Raw genomic sequence first — 23912 nt, 5'->3', positions numbered from 1 at the left:
AAAAAACACATAACTTTGATTTAAAACAAAATTGAAAATTAAGTTATTTTATTTCCTTGTTAATTGTATTCAGTATCATTTAAATAATATATACGCCAGACAAATGCGAAAATAAATTTTACCCGTACAATAAAAATTAAATTCGGGCTGTGTTGGGGGTACTAGAGCCAGCAGCACATAAGTCTGTTACATGGTTGGAGTCCCGTGGAATACTCTGAAAGAAAATATAGTTTACATTTTGTTCAAAACAGCAAGTCGATGCCAACAACCTTTACATGAATATTGCTTTTCAATAGAGCAGCTCGTAATACTAACATTCGAGTACGTCTTTGATACTCTTTTCCCATGATTATGGCTTTTTCGAAAGTGCTACTGCGTTGATCTGTCTCCTTGGCATACAATATTTTATTGTGCGAATCAATTCGAGCCTGGATTTGTCCCTCCAATATCAACTGCATTACCTCATTTTCAAGGGCCTCAACTGTGCGATTAAAGGCTGTGGCCATTTTATGCATATCGGCGGACAAATAAGGGCTGAAGTACTGTATCAAAGCACGATTGCGGATTTTCGTATACAGAGTATTGACATGGGGAGCAATATATATATCCAACAAAAGATTATCCCGAATTTCATCAAGTAACGTTAGACACGATGCGTACTTCGACTCGTAGAACTTGAACACTATGTCTCTGAGCTGTGGTTCCAATTCCAAGAATAATTTAAATGAGCTTGACGATATTACATTTTTTTGTAATTCCTGACGATCAAATGTTGCCAGAGCACATAGCCCACCATACATGGCAACATTGTTTGGTGAAATCATTTCGGGAAAATCGCAATGATCGAAACTTGCCTGGAGAAAAAATTTTGCGGCTAGCTTGTATTTTTTGGTTTGCAATTCAGCCAAGCCGGCTGCGCACTTGAGGCGTGTTAGAACAGACTGTGAATAAACGTGGAAAATAATAAGTCTCAAAAATAATAGATAACCACTAACAAACGACTCACCTGATTTGCATCCTTAGAACATTCGCTAAAATCAGGAGTACTTTCAGCTTTAGATACATAGCTTAGAACATGTGACCAATTTTGTAGATATAGCGAAACCTTTATTACATTCAAGCACATATTGACAACATCCTTCCCGCTGGTACAGTAATCACGAGCTCTTGAATAGCACTTAAGTGCATTCGACAAATCACCACAGCTGAGATAATGATCGCCTAAATCATCATGACCTCGACGTATACTCTCCTTTATGGAACTCGATTTAAAATTCTTGAGATCGGAGTCGAGCTTTTCCAGTTTAAGAGCAGCTTTCTTGCTCTTGCTTTCTACCCAACTCTGATCAAACACAGGCATATCTGCCTGAGCTGCCAATGTGGGCTGGGCAGCAATATCTGGAAGGCCACCAACAGCTCCGCCCTGAACATTGGACCCACCAACAGCAGCTCCATTAGCATTAACGTATAAATCGTTCAATTTTTTATGTAGCACCTGGTACATGGTGACATTATAGGTGGTCATTACGTAGTTAATAGCCATTTTCAAAGCTTCTACTCTCAGAGTGGGACACACGTCGGCCACAAAAATTAAACGGTAGAGACGAGCCAATCCCACATAGGAGTTAGCGTATACTTCTAAATCCAATGTAGGGTTCTCCACAATCAAGTGTTGTTCCTCATTGTTGTCATTGTCTTCAATAGGAGCATCAACCTGCATAGGCTCTATATTCTTATGGAATAGAAGAAGCAAAAATACAAAATCCGTCCAACCGTCGCATAGTACACGGAAATAGGGCCACCTAGCATTTTGCAATTCTTACCTGTGCCAAAGGAGGCAGTGGCATTTGAGGCATTTCTGTGGGCTGAATGCTAACTTTTACTTTTCGGAAGGTTGACGGTGAACTAAACAAATTCTTTTATCAATAATTTTCGGTGTTGACAATTGATGTGGTGTTGCCATATGGATTTCAGCTGTAATGGGTAGTTTTCACAATACAACAAAATATAGGTAGAGTCACCTGTCATAGCAGGGTAGTGTCACTTTTACGAGAAAAAAAAACAGGTTATCTTAAAATGTTGGCACTACATTATAGTTTTGTGCCAAGCTCTATATATCGCAGCATAACTCTTAAATATGTACATGGACAACATTATGCACCAACTATGTTCGAAATCTTGCTTTTTCTATTTGTAGTTCTTTTTCTATCGGAACAATTCGCAAAATTTGTAGATTTCAAATAACACCCACTATATTTTTAAGAACCGAAAATATTTTTTTGTAAGTTCCATCGCAAACACAAATAATAGCAAGGCAATAAGAAACTGGCGCATAATGCCGTCCAGATCATTTTAACATTACTTAAAACTAAAGTTGCATTAATAACCTTGCTATCTGAGTTGCGTCTAATGTTTCTTACTTCTTTTTATGACTTTTTGGGGATTATATATAAAACCGAATAAAGGAATATATGCATTACTTACAACAACCACCATGGTCCGCAATGAATACGTCGAGATTTAGGCCTAAAACAGAGTTGTTATTTTTCTCTCTGACAATTGTTTACTTTTCACCCCACTACATCTCCAATGGTATGAGGAACTACTTTTGTTGTGATTGAAATCCGTCATTGTAATTTGCAGTTTTAAATACTAGGTTGGTGGTGTTTTTACATGGGATAGTATCCGGTAAAGGTACACATAGAACGACGACTTGTAAATCACATTCCCATTATAATGGTCGATATATTCCTGACGTGATGTGATTATGGCTTTGCAATATTTTGGAAACACGTGTTGATAATCTTGCCCATTTGCAAACAAGCGCAAAATGAGCATGGTTTTATGTTTATAGTCCTTGCAGTTATGATAAAGAAGATTTGATGTTTGATCGAGTTTCTTACTTGAAACATGATTCAAGTTGGCTGTGATCCGGTCATGAGAAGTTGCGCTCTCACGGGGCTATGGGATATGGATTACATCCCAACAAATTCTATTAAACATGCTTGGTATGATGTATATTCTAGAGGCTTTCTCTATTACCCAAGCGCAAAATTAAAGTGGCTTGGTGGGTTTATTCTCGCTTTATTACAAATGATTGATTATTAGAATAGTTACTGTTGTTATTGTATAGTTATGAAAATCATTTTATGATTTTATTGTTTCCTTCGTGATTCTAGCCAATATTATAGAGATCCCATGAATCTGCTCCAAAAATGTTGACAAACAAAATTACGGTTATTGTCATAGATACGAAGTTATTGTGTTCCCATAAATTAAATTAAGGTTTATAATACAATTGTATAACCAATTTTATTCAACAAATAATAGCTGTTTTTATTAATAACTGATTTTTTATCTTAGAAAAAATTATATTTGCAGAATGGATAATCCCAATGATGCCATCATTCAAACGCCTAATCAGGAAATCGATGATTCCGAACCAGTCAATTCGGAGGAAACAGCAGCGGTCAAAGAGGAGAAGGACTCTGAGTTCGATTACCTTCAGCGTAACGAATTTTCTTCAGAGATTTACAAGATTGAGGTCCGGAATTTAGGATACTTTGGTATTGGTGTATGTATTTGAGAGAAACAATTAACGTGATAACAATTAACATGATTGTAACAAATCATAGGAATTCAAAAAACTTCTGAAGAACAAACTCAAATTGGATATGAGTAAAATTAAATCACCCCTGAGGAAAGATTTTGCATTTGTCTGCTTTCGAAGTCAGGAAGACCAGGAGAAAGCTTTATCACTTTTAAATGGATACAAATGGAAGGGCAAAATTCTACAAACTCAAGTAGGTAACGATCTATGTCACTGGTTGGCATTTTCATTAAACTTTGATATGTCTTATGTAGGTAGCAAAACCTTCAGCAGATCCGTTGCAACGAAAACGTAAGGAGGAGAGAGGAAGTACTGGAATTGAGGAAAACAATAAGCGACATAAAACTTCTGCAGAAGCAACTTGTCCCCTGGCATCTATGCCCTATGACAAGCAACTGGAACAAAAGGACGCCAACATGAAAGAGCTGACGAAGAAATTTTTAAATGAATTAGGAAAAATAAATAAGGAATCCAAGCAATATTTGGACAATTTTAAATTCGAAGGTGTACTTCCGTCTCCTCAAGTGGATGGATACAGAAACAAAAACGAATTTACCGTAGGAAAAAATTCTGAGGGTGAAATTGTAGTTGGTTTTCGTCTTGGTAGTTATGCAGACGGCTCAGTAGAAGTAGCTGAAGTAGAATCTTTACCTCATATACCCGAAGCAGCGAAGTGGGGAGCAAGGTCATTTCAAAACTTTGTTCGGAAATCAAGGTTTCAGCCATTCAATCCAGAGGCAAATTCTGGGCATTACCGGCAACTCATGGTGCGCGTATCGTCAACTGCTGCCAAAGAAATTATGTTGGTTGCAGGAATTTATTCCTCAAATTTAAGTGCAACTGATTTGGAAGAATTGAAGAGCGATCTGAAAGAATATTACAGAGATCTAGAAGATTCAGGGTTCAAATGCACTTCGCTCTATTATCAAGATGTGAAACATAGAGAAGCAGGTCAAATGGTATTCCCTGTGGAGCATCTGCTCGGCGACTCTCATATAACAGACACAATACACGGCCTTAATTTTAGAATAAGCCCACTTGCATTCTTTCAAATAAACACTGCTGGCGCCAATGTATTATATCAAAAGGCTATCGACTTAGCACGTATTCAGCCCCATTCTACGGTTTTGGATATTTGTTGTGGAACAGGCACAATTGCGCTGTCATTTGCTAAACATTGTAAAAATGTTTTGGGAGTTGAAATCATACCGGATGCTATTAAAGATGCGGAATATAATGCCGAGGTAAACAACATTAAGAACTGCAAATTCTTTGCGGGAAATGCCGATGATTACATTCAATCCATGGTCCGAGAAGTGACATATGGAAATACTCCGGGCACTCCTTTGGATGTTGTCGCCGTAGTTGATCCACCTAGAGCAGGACTTCGTATGTATATCCCTTATACTGAAATTCATTTATAATCTTCCATATTTAAATCCTAGACAACCGATCGATTGCCGCAATACGTGCAGCGCCTGTCATAAAACGTTTGGTGTACATAAGTTGTAATCCAGAACGAGCACAAAGAAATTGGATAGAATTGGGAAGACCAGAGTCAAAACAATATAAAGGCGATCCATTCTTCCCCACAATAGCGGTTGCAGTAGATATGTTTCCCCATACAAGTCACACTGAAATGATTATATTGTTTGAAAGGAGAAGAAATGATGAAGACACCAATAACGACGTATTTAATTGCAAAGAAGGTGCTAAAATTACAGATGATCTATCTGGAAAGTCTGTGGAATGAGTCAGCGTCACAAAAAATTTCTTGTTATGTACATATTTACTGGTCCTGTGGAATCACATAACATTTATTGAAATGTGGACAATACATGAAAGAATTTTAGAATGTCGCAATAATAAACACAAAAGATTTTTTTAATCACGAGTTCATATCATTCTTGATGCGAATATCTTTATTGGCATCCATGTAGTTTTTTTTAATGTTGAAGTAAGTGACCGATATAATTGTAAAAATATTTATATGGTAACATTTGTGATTAATGGTAAAATGGCTTTTTCTACATCAATCGATGTCCAAAAAATGTTCAAATTAAAAATGAGCAAACTTGTATGTACCGAACCCTATATTTGCAACACCGAAAAATTAGGATTTCACAGACTCTGGTTTTCGAGATATCAATATGTAGTTTTGACGAATCGTTCGTCTCGAGGCGAACGAAAATTCCACGAACAAGCAGTAAATCTACTTTAGTACAAGTGGTCCGATTGGTTCAATTTCATCCATCGCACACAATCATCCTGAAAGTAATATATTTTGAATAACATGGACCCGGAGAGGTCCTGGGTTCGCGTTAGCCCACTTTGGACTCTGTCCATAGGAGAAAGTCTCAAACCCCGGCCGAAGACCGGCTACCTTTCCAATTGGGGTTCGCGTCAGCCCACTTTGAACTCTGTCCATAAGAGAAAGTTTCAAACCACCTATCTCAAACTCCGGCCGAAAGACTGACACCTATACGCAAATTTTCAAAATTTTTTGCTTAACATTTTCTCTTTAAAATCTACCAAAAAAATAGTTTCATTCATTTCATGAAAAATTGATGTCAGAATTAAAAAAATATAAAGGAAAATACCGATTTTCAGATGTCGATATCTCGAAAATTAGGTTTTTCCGACAAATTTTTTACTTTCTTGTACACTCAAAAAAAAATTTTGTTTATTTTTTAACAACTTTTGCTAAAGTAGATTTGTTCAGAAGTAGGAGCATTCTTTTGACGTGAATATGTTTTTTTATAAGCTACGTATACATCGGGTCATCATCGATGTTCTTGGCCATATTAGCCTCAAAAATATCAGTTAGTTTTAGTTACTAAAATAAATCTTTCAAGAATTTTGCAGTTTTTGACTTAGGTCACTTGGCTACACTCATAGAAAAAAGTCTGTTGTTAATAGCAAACGTTGTCTGCTGTTTTTCAGCAAACAGAATGCTGCTGTTAGCAGTTTTTTTTTTTGCTAAAACAGCAAACAATCTGTTATTTTGGAACAGCAAACATACTGCAGGAAAGTCAGTTGTTTGCTGTAATTTTCTGCTGATACGAATAAAATTATAAATTCACTCCGGTCAAATGGACAATAGTAAAATGGTACACATTATATAACATCAAAAATTAAAAACAACTCGAAAGTCTGCCAAAAAAACAGAGTCTGCTGAAAAAGGGACAGCAGTCACTGTTTGCTGAAATAGCAAACATAGTCTGCTATTTTTTAAGCTCAATTAAACTAAAACATGTTTTAGATTGGCTGAAACAAATATTAATGTCAACTTAGGAGCTATCCTAGCGTTTCCACATGGATAATTTTCAAAAGAGAACTTTCGCTTTAAAAAAGAGAACATTTTAACTAAAAAAGAGTTTACAATAAAAAAATTCTTTATTAAATAATTAATAATTTTATTGATGTTAAAATTAAAATAATAATAGTTTCCAATGATAGAAACAACGAAATAAATATATAATAAAACAATAAAAAACAAAAAGAATCACATTTTTTTAAAAAATAAACAGAATAAATTCAAAAATACGCTGTCAAAAACAAAACACACATGTTCCTATGATCTCGCCCACAATTGACGACGACAACGTATTGACATATTTACGTCGTACGTTCAATTACATATATTTCTAATTTTTACGCGGTACGTCGAAACATCGCAATTGTGTTCCGGCCTTTAATTTGTCAACAGATTTAACCCAGTAAACAATTAGTGGCGAACAATAAATAAAATTCTACTAAATAAATAAAATTCCATCAAACTAGGATTTTTTTTTTTAAATAGAGTACATAAAGAGCACTGTTGGACATAAAAATACGGCACCAAAAAAAGAGAGTGAACAAAAAGATACGAACACAAAAAGAGAACATGTTCTCTTTAAAAGAGATGTAATGGACAGCCTAAGCTATCCTAACATAATTAAAACAATATTTTATGAATATCTATAGTATTTGCCCAAAAATCTGAATATTTATCAAATTGAGGCATAACAGCAAAGAAAATGTTTGCTGATCGTATTTAGGAGCTTGTAAGTATATTACTTTTGGTTCTTAATTATGCTTTGGGGAAAATTTATGACGTAAAAATTTTATAATTTGCTGTTCGTTGGGCCCTGAAGTACAAAAATATAACAGCAGACATCGACTGCTGTTTTTAGCAGACTTTTTTCTATGAGTGTATTAAATGATTTACGGGTTTCATTTCAACATATCGTTAAAAAACGACAAATTTTGTTGCTGGGACAACAATCATTTGTAGTTGTTATAGCAGTAAAAATGTTAGCTATTTCAACTAACGCAGTTTCCTACTTTAGCAGCGATGTTTGTCAAAAACTTTTAGCATTTGTTTGCTATTGTAGCTGTATAAAATGTTTGCTGTTTCAACTAACGAATATTTGCTGAAACAACTACATGCTACTGCTGTCCCTTTTTCAGCAAACAAAAACTGCTGTTTTAGCAAACATTTTTCCTATTATGAGTAACAAAACTTTTTGAATGTACGCTTAGTTTATAAAAAAGCTGAGAGACTAGCCCATTTATTCGGACTTTGACCCACTTTTTGTATACATTTGCAAACTATGTATTTATTTTTCCTCCTCTCTCTCTATCTTACACCCACACACATATACTTAATATAGGATGTCAGTGAGCTCAAATTTATGTTTTTGTTTATATTTTAATGTTTTTACATTTAGAACCTATAACACTACATAATTGCAAATATTGGAATTCAAAACAACAAACACACAAAACCAAAAGAGCTAAACAACTACCTCCGAAAGCTTTACCACCTGATGCCGAGCCCTCGACGACGATGTGTAAAAGTCATGTAACTCGGGGCAAGTGATAGAAAAAAAAAACAACGTAAAACAAAGAAAACAAGCTTTTGCAAATGTAAATATATTTACGGATATTGAATTGTGTATTTTGCTGCTTTGGGCTTTTGTTCATTTTGCGGTAACGGTTAGTCACGTTCACGTGCTGCCGAGAACTTCTTATGGAAGTCGGATAACTTACGAATACTCAACGACATTAAATGAAACCAGCATAACGCTCTCAATGAATGGAACTGTTCGTTTCCGTTTAAGCGGTACAACTACAACGACAATTTGCAAAACATTGGTCTGACGTTAACCAGTTATTGCAAATAACGCATATTTGTGGACTCGTGTGCCTATCTATGCCTTCTACGGTGTATAGTATATCAATTGTACATATGTATACACATACACAATAGTTTTGTTTATCGTTTGATATTTTCTGTGTTTTTTTTATATAAATTATATTATATTTATACAATAACAACGAATAAATGGACGGACAAAAAGCTCAAAGAAAGCTGCTGTTTGCTGGTTGGTTCAGTATAAAGACTACACAAAATTCCCTCTGCTGCTATTCTATTAAAATCGCTTAAGAAAAATATCGCGGTGACAAATAAAAGAAAAAAACGAAAAATTTATTCAAGGACAAGGAAGAAGGCACTTGAACACTTCTTCCACATACATACGTACCACTAGTATAGTCGGATTTGGCAAAGTGGATTGACATACCAAATTAACTAGTGACCGAACAAAATTCTAAATGTGGTGAAAAGAATCTATCCATTTATCCATTATTTACTGCTGTACTGTATGCCTGGAGAAATCAATCAGCTTAAATGAACTCTGTAAAGTAAATAGACCGAATACTACGATATTATCAAGTGCACAAACGATTTGGGATTCCAAGTTTGATATATCGTCTACCACTAATCATGTCCGTGCCAGATATATTGACAAAACTGGATGATTGCAATCACAGAGTAAATATTTTTGTCATACATCATCACAATGGTGTGAATTCATCCGAATTTCATTGACTCCTCGTTGGACAAAGGTCATTGACGTCATGACGACGCTATCACAAGGTGTGTTTGTTTGTTTGTGAGTGGGTGTGTGTGTGTGTGTGTTGAGTCGTTGTTCTTGTTGTGTTTCTTTTATTGTTTAGTACGGATGATAATAGTTGTGGTTATTTTGTATTTGTAAATGGTTAGAAATAATAGCAGGACCACTCAGATGTCATTCTGCCATTGATGTAGATTTCAGTAGCCAGTAACAACCGACATAAATCATCTTTACCATGCCCATTTTTTTATTTAAGTCAGCGGAAACACAAAGTTCCTTATAGACTACGCAATAATTTACAAGGAATATTATTAATAATAAAACTACTTCATAGTTGCCTATATCATTATGCCATTTTTTTAAAATATATATATATATATATATATGCCTTTATTGAGTGATCGACATTTTTACAGCCGATTTAACTTTATTTTAGTTCATGGAAATTAGTTGATTTTAGTTTAATTTTGCCAAATGGCAGAACTTTATCTTTATTTTAATTATTTTTTGCTTACTTTAATGGCGTGTACAAAAAAATTAGAAAAATGACAGTTGCAAACTTATTTCACTCGGTATCCTACTGCAGTAGAACAAGAGAGAAAGAGGGAAATTTGGGTGGAGTGGACTACATGACAATGTATATCATCCCTAATTTTTCGTAATTTCATAAAAAAAGACGATTTACGAACAGATGATCTTACACTGAAAAAACAGTGAACCCACCAGGAAGAAAACTTTCGGTTAATTTTAGAAAATTTTGAACATTTTTAGAAAATTTTAACTAAACAGTATTACAAACGCTGGGATCACGCCGAATGTAAGAATGCAATAATGTCTTTAGTGACATACGAAGTTCATGATGAACGCATTTGTTTGCAAACTTAAAGAAATACTGAACTATTTTGTGGAAGACACGAATTTAGTTAATTTTTATGCTTCATTTGTGCACCCAGAAAAAAGTGACCCCTTCTTTAAGGTGAGTATTAAATTCGAGTTTAGCCGCTAAAATCGCTAAAGTTAAAACTAAATCAGTAAGAAAAATGCATGAAATTATACATATTTGTTGCAAATTTTATTATAACTTGATGGGGAAAAGCCCAAAGCAAATTTTCACGAAGTTTGTATTCCTTAAAATGGAGTATTAAAGAAAAGTAATCGTGAAAAAATGACGTTTTTAGCGGCTAAACTCGAACTTAATACTCACCTTTAAGTTAAAATGAACTCATTGTGAAGAAAGTTGAACTTCATATAGCGCCAAAGACATTATTATTTATTTTTGAACGATGTGATTTTCGTTCAAATTAGGTAGAATGCATTCCATATATTAGTTAACATTTTCCTATATTTATGTACCCTTATACTACAGAATGAAAAAAAAAATAACTGAATTGAATTCATATATGGAATGATTTTATTGAATTTTTTTCATTCATTGGGACAAATCTTACATATTTGTGGTAAACCTTTTTACTTCAAACGTAGAACTGCTTACCTTCGTTTTTAAATACAATTGTATTTATTTATATAGGCAATTTTTCAAAAAAAAACACGTTTTACTAATATATTAAATATATTTATTAAGAATCAACAGCATCGACTGGCCTTGAAATATTAGTTTATTATTCCACTATTTCCAATTTCCATGTAATGTCATCAACTTTAAACGCATTTTTTCTTTTTCTTGTACCTTGTACTTTTAATAAGTTGCTGCGTAACGATTTTGTCCTCCTTTTACAATTCCATTACCTACAAATATAAAAAATCATAAACCATTTTTTCCCAAAAGGTTAGCATCACTGAATGTTACCTGTTAATTGAAGATTCCAAAATGAAGACGAATGAAGGGGTTGTTATTCTGTTTTCTTTCTTTATACACCACCACGAACATAGTTTTTTCTCACTGATTTAATATAACAAATATTTTATATATTTTATTTGTTATTTATTATACACAATCACTCCGTATACCATAACAACGCGATTCCAAATAAAAAAACAATCCACGCGCAAACATATCGATGACATGAATGACAGGTATCGATTACAAAATAAGGAAAATTTCAAATATTCTAACACGTGTGTCTCCTTAAGTTTTAAAAGGATAAAGGAAATAAATTGGCTAAACTAAATTGATGAACATTTTTCCTTTAGTTTCGAAGACACTTTTTTCTGGGTGTGTATATTTTTTCCTCGGTTTTAGTTAATTTAACTAACGTACGCAAAAAAAATATTAGAGTAAAGGAAACTTTCTCCAAACATAATAATTCCATGAACTAGAACAAAGTTAAATTGGCTTTAGTGAAATAGAGAGTTCACTTTTTTTGAGTGTAAGCAGACATATTTCGTACGGACATTGTAAACAACATCTTTTTGTTTTCTCAAGTTACATTTTCAATTTTATAAATATACTCAAAGAATAGTCATTGTAATTATTGCAACTAATATTTTTCTTTTGTATGCTGAAGAACAGCAGTCGATATTTGCTATTAATAACAGTTTTTATTTTATGAGTGAGATCAATTGCCTACAGTCATTTTGAATGTTATTTTGCACAGATTGTTAAAGAAATAAGAATGCTGATCTGTACACCGAACAACCAGTAGAAAATGCAGAGAAGAAACGGTGCAAAATCCTGCATATAAGGCATTAGATACAGATATCTGAATTGATATTTTTAATTTTGATGAAAAACTTACAAATAATATTAATTTTTGTGTAAAAGAACATTTGCATGCCTTCTCTTCTGCCAATTTCCTATCTATAAATTTCCCGTATCGTAAAAAATATAATTTTTTTTAGCCGATACGACCACTACCCACGATCAATCATGCTTTCCTGTGATTCGCATTACCATTTTGATTTAATCTACAAATTCAGTTGTTTTTCTTTAATTATCTCCCCGATTAGATTAGATTAGATTATGTGAGTGCGATATATTTAACAGTCAATATTGTTAATATTGTATTTTAAATACAAATGTCAACATACAATAAAAGTTTTGACAAGCAATCTTTAAATGAAGAAAATTATAGTCAAACCACCCTGATGTTCATACACGTTTATCCCATTTCACAAATTTAACCTGCGACAAATATTCTTTGGCTTCAAGCCAAAAACTAAAAACAGGTCATTCGTTATATTTTCCTCGTAAATATTGAGTAGCAGCAAAAAAAGAAAACAATGAGACCAAAACAAAATGAAAATCATTCAGTTTTCCCCACAAAAATGCAAAACTAGCCACTAGTATAAATCTGACAATGCACCATTTCGCAATCAGATATGTTCACTCTCCACAGAATCCTTTGTCAATTAGTAATAAGTGAAAATCTATTAAAAATTCCAAAAGTATTCTATTACCGAATATCTCCTGTGTCCTCGGGTAATTGGGAAAATTATTCAACCAGTGTCAAGGTAATCAAAGTAACGACGCAGCTACAATGTCATTACTACATTTGCATAAAATTCACATTGCAATCGGAAAGGCGTGTGAGCAAAAACAAGATCACGTGACAAATGCTATTAGCCATATATCTTTTATTTTTTATTTATATCATTAGATATATCAAAAAAAAAAAACAAATAAAAAAAGAAACAAATGAATGTTTCTCTCTATGGGTTAGTTATACTTGTTTGCCTTTCATCTGGTTATAGGAGTTTTTACAAATACAAATAATGGACTATCTTATCTTGTGCTGTAGTGTTTGCAAACAGCCCAGGTATTTTGATCTAAAACTAAATTAGTTTATTGAAAACAAAATGAAAATCATTCAGTTTTCCCCATAAAAGTGCAAAACTAGCCACTAGTATAAATCTGACAATGCACCATTTCGCAATCAGATATGTTCACTCTCCACAGAATCCTTTGTCAATTAGTAATAAGTGAAAATCTATTAAAAATTCCAAAAGTATTCTATTACCGAATATCTCCTGTGTCCTCGGGTAATTTGGAAAATTATTCAACCAGTGTCAAGGTAATCAAAGTAACGACGCAGCTACAATGTCATTACTACATTTGCATAAAATTCACATTGCAATCGGAAAGGCGTGTGAGCAAAAACAAGATCACGTGACAAATGCTATTAGCCATATATCTTTTATTTTTTATTTATATCATTAGATATATCAAAAAAAAAACAAATAAAAAAAGAAACAAATGAATGTTTCTCTCTATGGGTTAGTTATACTTGTTTGCCTTTCATCTGGTTATAGGAGTTTTTACAAATACAAATAATGGACTATCTTATCTTGTGCTGTAGTGTTTGCAAACAGCCCAGGTATTTTGATCTAAAACTAAATTAGTTTATTTGATTCATCTAAATAGAGCCTTTTAAACAAATCCATAAGTCTTTTGTGTGCAGTTGATTTAATTGGTCGATGATCTCTATCCATGATTTTGTAGGTCACGTGCACCGATAAGAACCGGATTGTAAATAGACATGAACACACACAAAATACATGCGAATTAAAAACAAATATAGGAACACAAAAGCTTGATTAGATTCAATAAAAGTAAATTGTTTCAATAAAATAGAAAATAAATTTGTATATTAGGTTGGGTAGAGACAAAATTATTTAGGTATATATTCAAGTATTTGAAAACAGATTCATAACAATTTGGTTAACAGATTCTTGATTGAATTAAAAATTGTTTTTAGAAAAACCAAAATTTAATAGCGCTTAAATGAGAAAACTCGATTTTATAACAAAACTGGAACATTGATAGAACAACACATATCCTTAACTCTCTAAGATCACTATAAAATATCCAGGCTTTATGACACAAAAATAATAAAACAAAATAAGAAAAATCTGCACGGTAAATTCCATTACACTGGAAGAAGAGTTTTCTTTTGTGAGGAACGACATTTTAGACAAAGTTTTATTTTGACAAAAAAGAAAAACTTTAAAAGCAAATAGAATAGATTATAAGAATCATTGCATTATTTGTCATAAACTCTGATTTATTTGTTCATAAAGAAAATATCTCATAACAAGGAGAATTTCGTTTGTCAGAAATTTTGTACCACAGGAAAGTATTTTTTCTTTGGGTGTACATGCTGTAAAGTTAATAAATTTCTATTATGTGCGGAGTTCGATTCAATGTACGACCTAATCTAATGTTCCTTTCTCTCTTCCGTTTCCCATGTCCATTTGATAAGATTTCTGTGTTTGATGATGGTAGCAAGCAAATGTTTCGATTTGAGATTAGAAGGTTTTCGTTCGGCTATATTTAAGGGTGTTGCTTCAGCAGACCGATCGAAGTGACGTTCATTGCATTCTCATCTATTGAAATGTGTCAAGGAAACGTTTTTCTGATTCTACTGTCTTTAATTCTCTTTCAACAGAATGCCGACACATTTGGCGAAGCGGCCGCTGTGACAAAAGCCATCAATGGTGAGAAGGCTATCTTGGGTTGTACACCAACATTGCGTTCTTTTAGCGTTAAAATAAAGCATGATCTTGAATCGAATGAATTGGTTGGTTTAACTGGAGATCACAAAGCCTTGGGTTCCTGGAAGTTAGATGGTGCCGTTGAATTACAAAGAAAAAATGACAGCAATAATGAATGGTCGGCCAATGTCATGATGCAGTCGTGCGATAGAATCAGTTACCGCTATTTTACCTATGTCAAGGACCAAAGCGATCAGAAACATATTCGACTGTGGGAGAGTTACTTGAAACCGAGAACTATTGATGGTTGTCTGACAAATTGCCGTCATATGGATGTGTTTGGAGAGAGTTCCAATGGTGAGGTGCAGTTAAATCGCGGTTGGATAACAAACGAGGTGGTGTTCCAGTTCAAATTTGAACGGGAGCATATGTTCCAAGTGCATGATATCGAAAAATTTGATCCAGAAAATGTATTGATCAATCTGGTTCCTTTGGAAGAAGACCTTAAGACCCCTATGGACATTTTATTGAAGGCTGTGAATGTGGAAGTTGTGAAAATGAGTAATGGTGAGAGCTTACTGCAAAAGCAAACTTCAAAAGGAGTAACCCATAAGCGCAATGAGGTTGTTATCTTTCATGTTACTGTACCTAATACCCTTTCGCCATCGTTTGCCTTAGACTTTCATACGGCCGATGGGAAATCAATGGGTACGACGGTTATAGAATTTTCCCAATTGACTGGGAGCGAAGGAGAGCTGGAATTAAGAATTAACGATGAAGCACAAACGACTGTGATAGCGCGTTTAAAGTTGCCCTACTTGGTGGTGAAACCATTTAGCCAGGTGAATATTTTAGATTTCCGTACAACCTATGCCCATTATTGGCCCAAAACTTGGCCCATTTTGGATGTGGGCCATAGAGGAAATGGAAAGAGCTATATTGTGAATCCCCCTGAAGAAAGGGAAAATACGATGGCCTCGTTTTTGAAAGCATATGAAGTGTTTGCCGATATGATAGAACTGGACGTCCATCTAACATCGGACGGTGTTCCTGTAATATACCATGATTTTGGATTACGTACTGCACCGCATGGCAAAGAAGTGACCGATGTTTCGCAGCTGGAATATGTCCTCATAAAGGACATCACCTATTCTGAGTTGTGTGCTTTGCGTGTCTTTGCTGTTATTAACAATGAGATAAAGGAGTATCCTTCTCACAATGCCGAACCAATAAAGGAACGTCGCATTTTCCCCCGATTGGTTGAAGTATTGGAGGCCTTGCCAAAAACCTTGGGTATTGATGTGGAAATTAAATGGCCGCAGCGTAGAAAATGTGGAGGTGTAGAAGCTGAGCAGACTATTGATAAGAATTTCTTCATAGATCGGCTCCTTGAAATCATTATTACCAAAGGATGCGGGCGTCCACTTATTTTTTCCAGTTTTGATGCGGACATTTGTACTATGGTGCGTTTCAAACAGAACGTTTTTCCCGTCATGTTCCTCTCGATGGGCGAGACTAAGAAGTGGGAACCTTTTCTTGATCTACGAACTAGAACCTTCCAGCAAGCAGTCAATAATGCTCAAGCTTTCGAGTTAGCTGGAACAGCACCTCATGCCGAAGACTTTATTGCAAATGATAGCGCAGCGGGCATGATGAAGAGGGCCCGTAGTCTGGGTCAAATAGCTTTGGTCTGGGGCGATGATTGTAATTCCAAAGAAGCTGTAAAGTATTTCCAAGAAATAGGCGCTACTGCTACCTGTTATGATAGATCCGATCTATATATGCCTGAAAACAAAGAACGTTCATTTTTCAATTCATCTCTATCTCTGGAAGAATTTCAAGGACAATGCCGTCCAAATTAGTGATACTGTAATTTCTTCTTAATAGCTGATATTAAAACTATATTCCATTAACTAAACCAAACTTCTCACATATACACACACAAAGCGTCTCCATAATATATTTAAACACTCCAATTGCCTACACTAAGTATATCCTAACACGTTGATATGTATGCAAAGGTGTGTGTATCGGTATGTGTATTCGGTTAATTTTTCTTTTTGTTTATTTAGATCGATTGTTTTCGTTTTTTTTTTAAATAAAATTTAAGAGCAAATTTAAAATGTCTTTATTGAGGATTTATTGTTATTCAATTGCACACATGTTATATGTGATAAGTACGTGTTCCCCCTAACATATTTTTTTTCACTTGTTTCAACAAAGAGCTTTCGCGTAATATTAAACACTTGGCTTTTGTTTCCTAAATATTGTTTCATAGATTTCTTCTCTAAAGGTCTTCTTTGGAAACGAAAAAGATATATTACATACACAGAAAAACTGTTTTTGATTTTTTTTTTTGTTTTTGAAAATTTAATGCTCTGGTGTACTCTTCAACTACAACTCACGAAATTACACCCTCTCATAGAAGAAAAAATTAACAAAGAAATCATTGGCGCCAAATCATGACAATATTATGCATACTGTAGTTCATTCTATTTTTGGGAATCGCACGAAAATTTTCTTTTGCGTTAGTTCATATTGAACTTATCAGTACGGTCATTTAACTTTATACAAACGTTTGTGACATACTTCACAAAAGGAACATCTCATTGTGTTGTTTATGCGTTACTCAAACTAAGAAAAACTGAAACAAAATAATGTTAAATAAAATTGAATTGGATTTAGAAATTTAAAGTGAGTTTGTTATTGCAGATATGGATAAAACACTTTCCTTCAGTGATGACTACATTCCCTTTTATGGGCTGCGTCATCTGAATATTTTGCCTCAGAAATAGGGTAGTCTCGATTCGACCACAGCGATGACAAAGATGATTTGTCATCGCTGTGGTTGATAACTTGTTTCTTCAACTTTATTGAACAGCCATAAACGACGAAGAGAGTTGGTATCATTAAAAAATCACACCACCCCTCAACTTTCAGCAGTTCCAATAGACTATGGTAATACCATGGGAAAAAAGACACAATGTTGATTGTGGTTACAGAAACGGCCCATTAGAATACCACCGCTTCCAAAGAGATGATGCTGAGCTACAACTAATTAATGAAAGCCAAAATTTCTTTGACCGCATATACCCAATATCGATTCTATTCTCTTTGAACTTTTAGTCGTCATTGGTCATTTGAGCAACGAGTTTGTAAGAGTTTGTGTTAAAATTAGAACTAAAAACAGTTAAGGCTAATTTAGATATTATTTAGATTTTGATTTAAGTGGGAATGCCTTCAGAACAAAATACATTTCACGCAATTGTGATTGAATTGTTTATGAACTCATTATAGGTGTTATTTTTCCAAATTCATTGAAGAAATCGGATGACGTTAACTTATGCAGGCTCTTTAGTTGAAACTCTAGAAAACGGCCTATTATAATTGAAAAAAAAAATCTCAGAAAAAAAAATCTCAAACCAAATGAATTTAATTGTCGGGTATATGTTCTAGGTGAAATCGGTTTTAAAGCAGTACAGAGTTCAGATTTTTTTTATTACTATAAAAAAAATTAACCATCGTTAAATAAAATTCACTATATCCAAATGACAATTAAGTGAAAATACTAATTTCGGGACATCCGTCCCAATGATTGCTGATTATGATTATTTTTATTATTGTCTTGTTTTTGTGCCAATTTACTACACCCAAAAAAAGTGAACCCACCGTGGAAGAAAATGTAGGTTTATTTTAGAAAATTTTAACTAAAATAGTTTTCTAATTGCAACATGTTATAAGTAAGTTAATACTTTTTGTCAAAATGTAGAAATTTTTTTAAAAATAATTAATTTTTTTCTATTGTTAAGAAAATTTCATATGTTGAAAGAAAAAAATTGATATAAAAATTGCTAAAATGTCTTTAGCGCTGTACGAAGTTCAAGACAGGAACAATTTTAGTAAAATTTACTCATTTAAGAGACTTATGAACTCAATTTAAGCAAACTTCTGCCATTTTAGGAAAATATGAACTATTTTATTTTGTAGTAAAATTTTGCACTATATTTGTATACAAGTTTGTTTCTTATTTTTAGTTCACGTCATTAAAGTTAGCAAAAAATTATTCAAATAAGGAACATTTACTCATATTGTGCAAAATTTAATTAAAATCAACTAATCTTCATGAACTAAAATAAAGTTCAGTTGGCATTAGAGTCCCTTTTTTCTGGGTGTACCTTTTACTATGATGCGACAAAATTTACTAGCAGAAAATAAAAATGGCTGTAGCAGAATAATTTTACAGAGATAAACGTTTGAATTTTTTACCTACCACTAACAACAAAGTAAAAGAAAAAGTTATTGTTTGTATTAAAACCCCGAGAAGAGAAAGACATTTTGGTATAGCTCTATTAAGTTTGCCCCTACTGGATTCCCTACACTCCTAAGGGTGCAAGGTTGTAAGTGGTTTCTAAAGTTATATTAGCCGGTACACAAACCTATAGGATTTTTAAATGTTGTTGTTTTTTCTTCAGGAATAAAATTCCAGAGAATCGAACGAAGTTTTCTTTGTTTGTTGAGAAACAAATAAAACAGTTTTGAGGCAATTATTTATACGCTTGTCGTTAATTCGGATTTATGATGAGGCGCAATTTAGTACCGTGGTTATTGATTTTGATAAATATTGCTGCAAGCTCAACCCAGTCACAAACCACCAGTCATAAGCTTTATGTTAATAAAACAAAGAGGTAAGCATTTTTAATGAAAGAGCTTTTTCATACATGGCCCGGCTGTTAGTCGCTAACATTAAGATGGTATAGCAAAAAATCCAAAAGTTCGGTTGTTACCTTAACATTAGACGTGTTTTATGTTAGAAAAGTTATAGTACATAACGATGCAATTAATAATTGATTTTTTTTAAGTTTTTTTTCTGATAAAATATTTTTTGGTCTGAATCACATTATCGTTAATTCCGTACCGTAAAGTAATGGTCAAAATTTACAACACATTAAAAATTACATTAAGTTTAAAACTACTATGGTTACTGAAGGGTTTTATCCATTATTATATCTGGTAACAGAAGTTTTCGCTTGGCATGTAGAAGGGTATAGCAAATTATGATCCATTCTCAATGAATTGAGGCAATTTTTTGGTGTTTTGTCAGATGACAATATTTAATATTCTTTTATTTTTGTTACAGGAGCATAAAATGCATTCCCATGATCAAACATTTCGAAGTAGAATTGGATGATTATCTGCTTAGACCTGGTGAAGGTTTGGGTTTGACCGGCGACCACATTAAACTGGGACAATGGAGTGTAGAAAAAAGTCTCGAGTTGAAGCGACGACGACGGAATCCCCAAAAATGGTTCATAAAAGTGCCTATGTGTTCTGCATTACGAATATACTATCGGTTCTTCATCTACTACAAAGACTCGAAGGGGTCAAAACGCATACGCCAATGGGAGGGACAGCAACACTCCAGAGTCCTTGAGGCTTACGAAACGCACAGCATACGAGGATCATTGAAATTTGGTGATGCTCATGCCATGACCATTGGTGGTGGCATACAAAAGGAGCGGGGATGGCTGCGGGGAGAGTATGTGATTCAAATGAAATTCATATGGCCCCAGCATATTCGATTTACATCGTTCACCCATTTCCTACGGAATCTCAAGTACAATATCAAAGTAGAATCGTCAACGACTAGTGACACACGCCGGATTACTTCATCCCTTATCGACTCTGACTTAGACGTGGACATTGAGGTTGCCCGATTCGCTGCGAAGAGAACATTCTTAAGGTCACAATCCGTTGAGGGTGAACCCTACCAGCCCGGTCAGATTTTAATATTTCACATAACAGTGCCTGTTGGCATTAGGTGTCGACACGTGATCGTTATTAACTCAAGAGAAGGAGAACGTTTGGGAGAAGCTACTATACCAGCTTCTTTCGTTGAAGCCAGTGAGGGTATACTGGAGTTGCCCATCTACGACACTGGGAACAATAACAGAGTGGGATGGCTAACATTACCCTATGTTAAAATCGAACCGTTATCAAATGCTTTAGAGCTAACACTAAGATCCAGTTTTCATCGCTATTGGCCTTCGAATTGGCCTACCCTAGACGTGGGTCATAGGGGAATGGGAAAAAGTTTCTTCTATCATTCGGCAAAGGCCCTGGAAAATACTATTCAAAGCTTTCTCAAAGCCCACAATGTCAATAGTGACATGATTGAATTGGACGTCCAATTGACAAAGGATTTGATTCCTGTAGTGTTTAATGATTGCGGTTTTTATACGGTGAGAGAGGAAAGTAAAATATCTCCTTACGACTTGTACTATGTTTACATCAACGATCTCACCTATGAGGAACTACGACAACGGAGGGTTTTCGTTTATTTGAATGGTGCAATGGTGGAGTTGTCCCATTTGAATTCACATCATGTAGCCGAAACGGAGGTAATATTTCCACGTTTAGTAGATGTCTTTAAGCATCTGCCTATGTCTGTGGGCATAATGGCGGAGGTGAAATGGCCGCAGCTTCTCAGCAGTGGCTCTTTGGAATATCTTCAGACAATAGATAAGAATCGATATGTCGATGCAATTCTAATGACATCTATGCAGCGTGGTTGCGGCCGTGCACTTATCTTCAGCAGTTTTGATGCGGATACCTGCAGCATGATTCGTTTCAAGCAGCACGTATTCCCTGTAGTATTATTGACAGTTGGACAAATGAGTCCTTGGGAATCTTATGCTGATCTTCGGACACATTCTTTGGCCAGTGCTATAAGCTTTGCCCAAGCCTTTGAAATATTAGGAACTTCCGTTTATGCTGGTGACTTGGAGCATTCCACCGAAGATATCGATACTTCATTTCAATATCAGCAGGTTGTCTTTGTATGGGGTGACCAATTAAACAATACGGCAACATTGAATCATTTGCGTCTGCTGGAAGTTGCTGGAATCGTGTACGATCATGTCGATGATTATTTGTCCAATAAACTAAAACGTTTTCCTTTCTTTGAGGCACCTGAATTGCAGCAAATATTTCGACGACAGTGTATTTCGGCGGGCAATACAAGTGTTATCGAGGGTGCTCCGGACACACACTCTCCGTTTTGGCCACGAGTACGAAGTTTGGATGAACTCTAAGAAATCTAAGATGTAAAAAAATTGTTTTGAAATCAATATTTCAAGAAATAAATTTTGAAATAAAAAAGAGCAGAAAAACGAGGATACTTCTTTTATAGAATATTAATCACTTCATCAATAAGTTATTCTCTTTCCAGTTTTTATAATGTTAAGAACTTCCAAACTTTCCCTATACATTATATTTGCAATTCCATTGTAGATTAATGGTCGGACAGACATCCAGAGAAAAAAATGTATATGCCATGTGTCTCATACTCTTCTTGAGGTATACAAAAGTCGACATTTCAAAAAATCCGACTTTCCACACTTCACTTATACCGAATGATGCCTCTCTTTTAGATTTTAATCTACTAGAATACACAAAGAAATATGTTTTTCTCCAGAACGCAATTTTAGTCAAACGAAATTCGCCTATGTTATAAAGTATTTTCCCTAAGAGAATATAAATCGGAATTCCAAAGATTTTCAAAATCTTTTGTATTTGCATTTAAAGAAAATATAGTTAATTCGTTATTAATTAATTAATCGTTATTCCTGGCAACACTACTGTCGTAGTTGAAGTTGGTGGAATAAATAATTTTTCGATATGCGATTAAAAGGATTCAATTGTTTTACTATCGCAACTTTTAATTCGTATCAATGGGATGTTATATTGGAAACAGTCTTTTTGTTGATAAATAAAAAGGATTAATAAGAACTGTTGGAGACAATCCATATGTTTACAGAGAAAACTTTCATTTGCCTTTACTGCAACAGTTTTTATGGGAGATTATTTTTATTTTCTTGTTAATCTCAATATAACTTTAAATAATATTTTGATGCCAGCTATACTGCAAGATGTTGAACTGCCACTAATCCCTCATCAGCATCCTCTACTTGCAGTGAAACCATCAACCAAATATCAGAACAAATTCGGTGAATTCCCATTGCACTCGAACCTTACGAAAAAAGTTTTTGATTGCAGACGTTAGCTTCATCAACTCATACAAAGCTTTTAATATTTCTTTGACAAAGTCAGATAATCGATTTGAATGCATTTAGGCTTGTTGGCTAGGTTAGTTTATATGAGTGCTTTTTCGGGGTCACAACATTAATAAAGGGATTGATTTAAATTAAATTGAATAAATCTCATATAGGGTAAGTGCAGCAAATGTGGTATACCAATTTGTTTTTTATAGCCAAATTTTTTGCCTTTGTCCGATGAGGCTAAGATTTTACCACAGTCATTTTACTAGTGTTACCATCCACGCAACTATGAGCGAAAAATAAGAAACCCATAATTTGATATATTTGCGAATTTATTAAAAAACTCATTAAGCACGAATTCATAAAATGTGCAGGTAATGTGGTACATCATAATGTATATTATTTTGTACAAAAAATAAATGCAACATATATATATCGCAATTGCATACATTTTATGCTTATTTAGTACTCGTCAGTTATTTACATCCGAAAATTAATAAATTGAAAATATACCTTCACACAAAACGAAATTATTAAGAACCACAAAAAAAACATTCGAGCACAGGTAAATGTGTTTTTTTTTTCAACTGGCACAAATAAAGAGTTGCAAAAATCAAACTGATATTTGATTGCTTCATTCTCTGACAGCCACAATCTATTCAGCTTGGTTTAGTTATTCGTATGTTGTTAGATAGAGAAAAAGCTACTATACCACATTACCGGCCGTACCACATTTGGCGCACTTACCCTACATATAAAATGTAATACAAATATAAATCACAGAGTGTGTGTGTAACTAAAATTAACTAAGCTCTATGTGTACTTCAAGTAAAACGCTCACTTAAGTTGGTTTATCCGAATAATGCGTACTTTATGTCTTTTGTTGCCTTTGGTTTAGACATACGCGTACACCCCCACCCACACACACAATCTAAGAAATTCCTTCGAAATGGA

The 23912-nt window shown here is 34.2% G+C and overlaps 4 protein-coding genes across 10 annotated transcripts; 3 read left to right on the top strand and 1 right to left on the bottom strand.

Moving 5' to 3' along the window:
* Nucleotides 1-14: 14 nt before the first annotated feature.
* Nucleotides 15-1979, bottom strand: CSN1b (COP9 signalosome subunit 1b). The gene is made up of 4 exons (XM_075304057.1): nucleotides 1824-1979; nucleotides 1007-1732; nucleotides 270-941; nucleotides 15-214 (listed from the first exon to the last, which is right to left on the bottom strand). Exons 1-4 carry the CDS (start codon nucleotides 1854-1856, stop codon nucleotides 137-139), a joined length of 1509 nt encoding a protein of 502 aa, XP_075160172.1. The 5' UTR covers nucleotides 1857-1979; the 3' UTR covers nucleotides 15-136.
* Nucleotides 1980-2562: 583 nt separating this feature from the next.
* Nucleotides 2563-5498, top strand: LOC142233898 (tRNA (uracil-5-)-methyltransferase homolog A). 4 transcript variants are annotated; one of them, XM_075304958.1, is made up of 5 exons: nucleotides 2563-2656; nucleotides 3364-3574; nucleotides 3636-3807; nucleotides 3869-4999; nucleotides 5056-5498. In XM_075304958.1, the coding sequence occupies exons 2-5, from the start codon at nucleotides 3383-3385 to the stop codon at nucleotides 5361-5363; spliced, it is 1803 nt and encodes a 600-aa protein (XP_075161073.1). In that variant the 5' UTR covers nucleotides 2563-2656; nucleotides 3364-3382; the 3' UTR covers nucleotides 5364-5498. The 4 variants fall into 4 exon arrangements, with proteins under 4 accessions (XP_075161073.1, XP_075161075.1, XP_075161072.1 ...); XM_075304960.1 differs by having other exon boundaries at nucleotides 2589-2656; nucleotides 3382-3574; XM_075304957.1 differs by having other exon boundaries at nucleotides 2591-2694.
* A 3103-nt stretch (nucleotides 5499-8601) lies between these two features.
* LOC142236415 (glycerophosphocholine phosphodiesterase GPCPD1) lies at nucleotides 8602-17024 on the top strand. Of its 3 annotated transcripts, none has more exons than XM_075307651.1 (2): nucleotides 8602-9428; nucleotides 14856-17024. In XM_075307651.1, the coding sequence occupies exons 1-2, from the start codon at nucleotides 9381-9383 to the stop codon at nucleotides 16761-16763; spliced, it is 1956 nt and encodes a 651-aa protein (XP_075163766.1). In that variant the 5' UTR covers nucleotides 8602-9380; the 3' UTR covers nucleotides 16764-17024. The 3 variants fall into 3 exon arrangements, with proteins under 3 accessions (XP_075163766.1, XP_075163765.1, XP_075163764.1); XM_075307650.1 differs by lacking the exon at nucleotides 8602-9428 and adding an exon at nucleotides 12775-12921; XM_075307649.1 differs by lacking the exon at nucleotides 8602-9428 and adding an exon at nucleotides 13333-13481.
* On the top strand, nucleotides 9404-22073 carry LOC142236414 (glycerophosphocholine phosphodiesterase GPCPD1). Of its 2 annotated transcripts, none has more exons than XM_075307648.1 (2): nucleotides 9404-9533; nucleotides 20039-22073. In XM_075307648.1, exon 2 carries the CDS (start codon nucleotides 20058-20060, stop codon nucleotides 21990-21992), a length of 1935 nt encoding a protein of 644 aa, XP_075163763.1. In that variant the 5' UTR covers nucleotides 9404-9533; nucleotides 20039-20057; the 3' UTR covers nucleotides 21993-22073. The 2 variants fall into 2 exon arrangements, with proteins under 2 accessions (XP_075163763.1, XP_075163762.1); XM_075307647.1 differs by lacking the exon at nucleotides 9404-9533 and adding an exon at nucleotides 17161-19586.
* The last annotated feature ends 1839 nt before the right edge of the window (nucleotides 22074-23912 follow it).

This window comes from Haematobia irritans, chromosome 4, assembly GCF_050003625.1.
Source record: "Haematobia irritans isolate KBUSLIRL chromosome 4, ASM5000362v1, whole genome shotgun sequence".
NCBI lineage: Eukaryota > Metazoa > Arthropoda > Insecta > Diptera > Muscidae > Haematobia > Haematobia irritans.
The sequence above is the reverse complement of the archived record's forward strand: the minus strand, read 5'-3'. Positions and strand labels throughout refer to the sequence as shown.

What these genes read in the sequence shown, in the direction of transcription:
- LOC142236414 (XM_075307647.1), top strand. Translation starts at nt 19,477, where the DNA reads ATGATGAGGCGCAATTTAGTACCGTGGTTATTGATTTTGATAAATATT. An exon ending in TATGTTAATAAAACAAAGAG is followed by an intron (nt 19,587 to 20,038) that starts GTAAGCATTTTT and finishes TTTTTGTTACAG; the next exon opens with GAGCATAAAATGCATTCCCA.
- LOC142236415 (XM_075307650.1), top strand. Translation starts at nt 12,790, where the DNA reads ATGTTCACTCTCCACAGAATCCTTTGTCAATTAGTAATAAGTGAAAAT. An exon ending in ATTATTCAACCAGTGTCAAG is followed by an intron (nt 12,922 to 14,855) that starts GTAATCAAAGTA and finishes CTCTTTCAACAG; the next exon opens with AATGCCGACACATTTGGCGA.
- LOC142233898 (XM_075304958.1), top strand. Translation starts at nt 3,383, where the DNA reads ATGGATAATCCCAATGATGCCATCATTCAAACGCCTAATCAGGAAATC. An exon ending in TAGGATACTTTGGTATTGGT is followed by an intron (nt 3,575 to 3,635) that starts GTATGTATTTGA and finishes AACAAATCATAG; the next exon opens with GAATTCAAAAAACTTCTGAA. An exon ending in AATTCTACAAACTCAAGTAG is followed by an intron (nt 3,808 to 3,868) that starts GTAACGATCTAT and finishes TTATGTAGGTAG; the next exon opens with CAAAACCTTCAGCAGATCCG.
- CSN1b (XM_075304057.1), bottom strand. Translation starts at nt 1,856, where the DNA reads ATGCCTCAAATGCCACTGCCTCCTTTGGCACAG. An exon ending in CACTGCCTCCTTTGGCACAG is followed by an intron (nt 1,733 to 1,823) that starts GTAAGAATTGCA and finishes CTATTCCATAAG; the next exon opens with AATATAGAGCCTATGCAGGT. An exon ending in GTTCTAAGGATGCAAATCAG is followed by an intron (nt 942 to 1,006) that starts GTGAGTCGTTTG and finishes GTTTATTCACAG; the next exon opens with TCTGTTCTAACACGCCTCAA.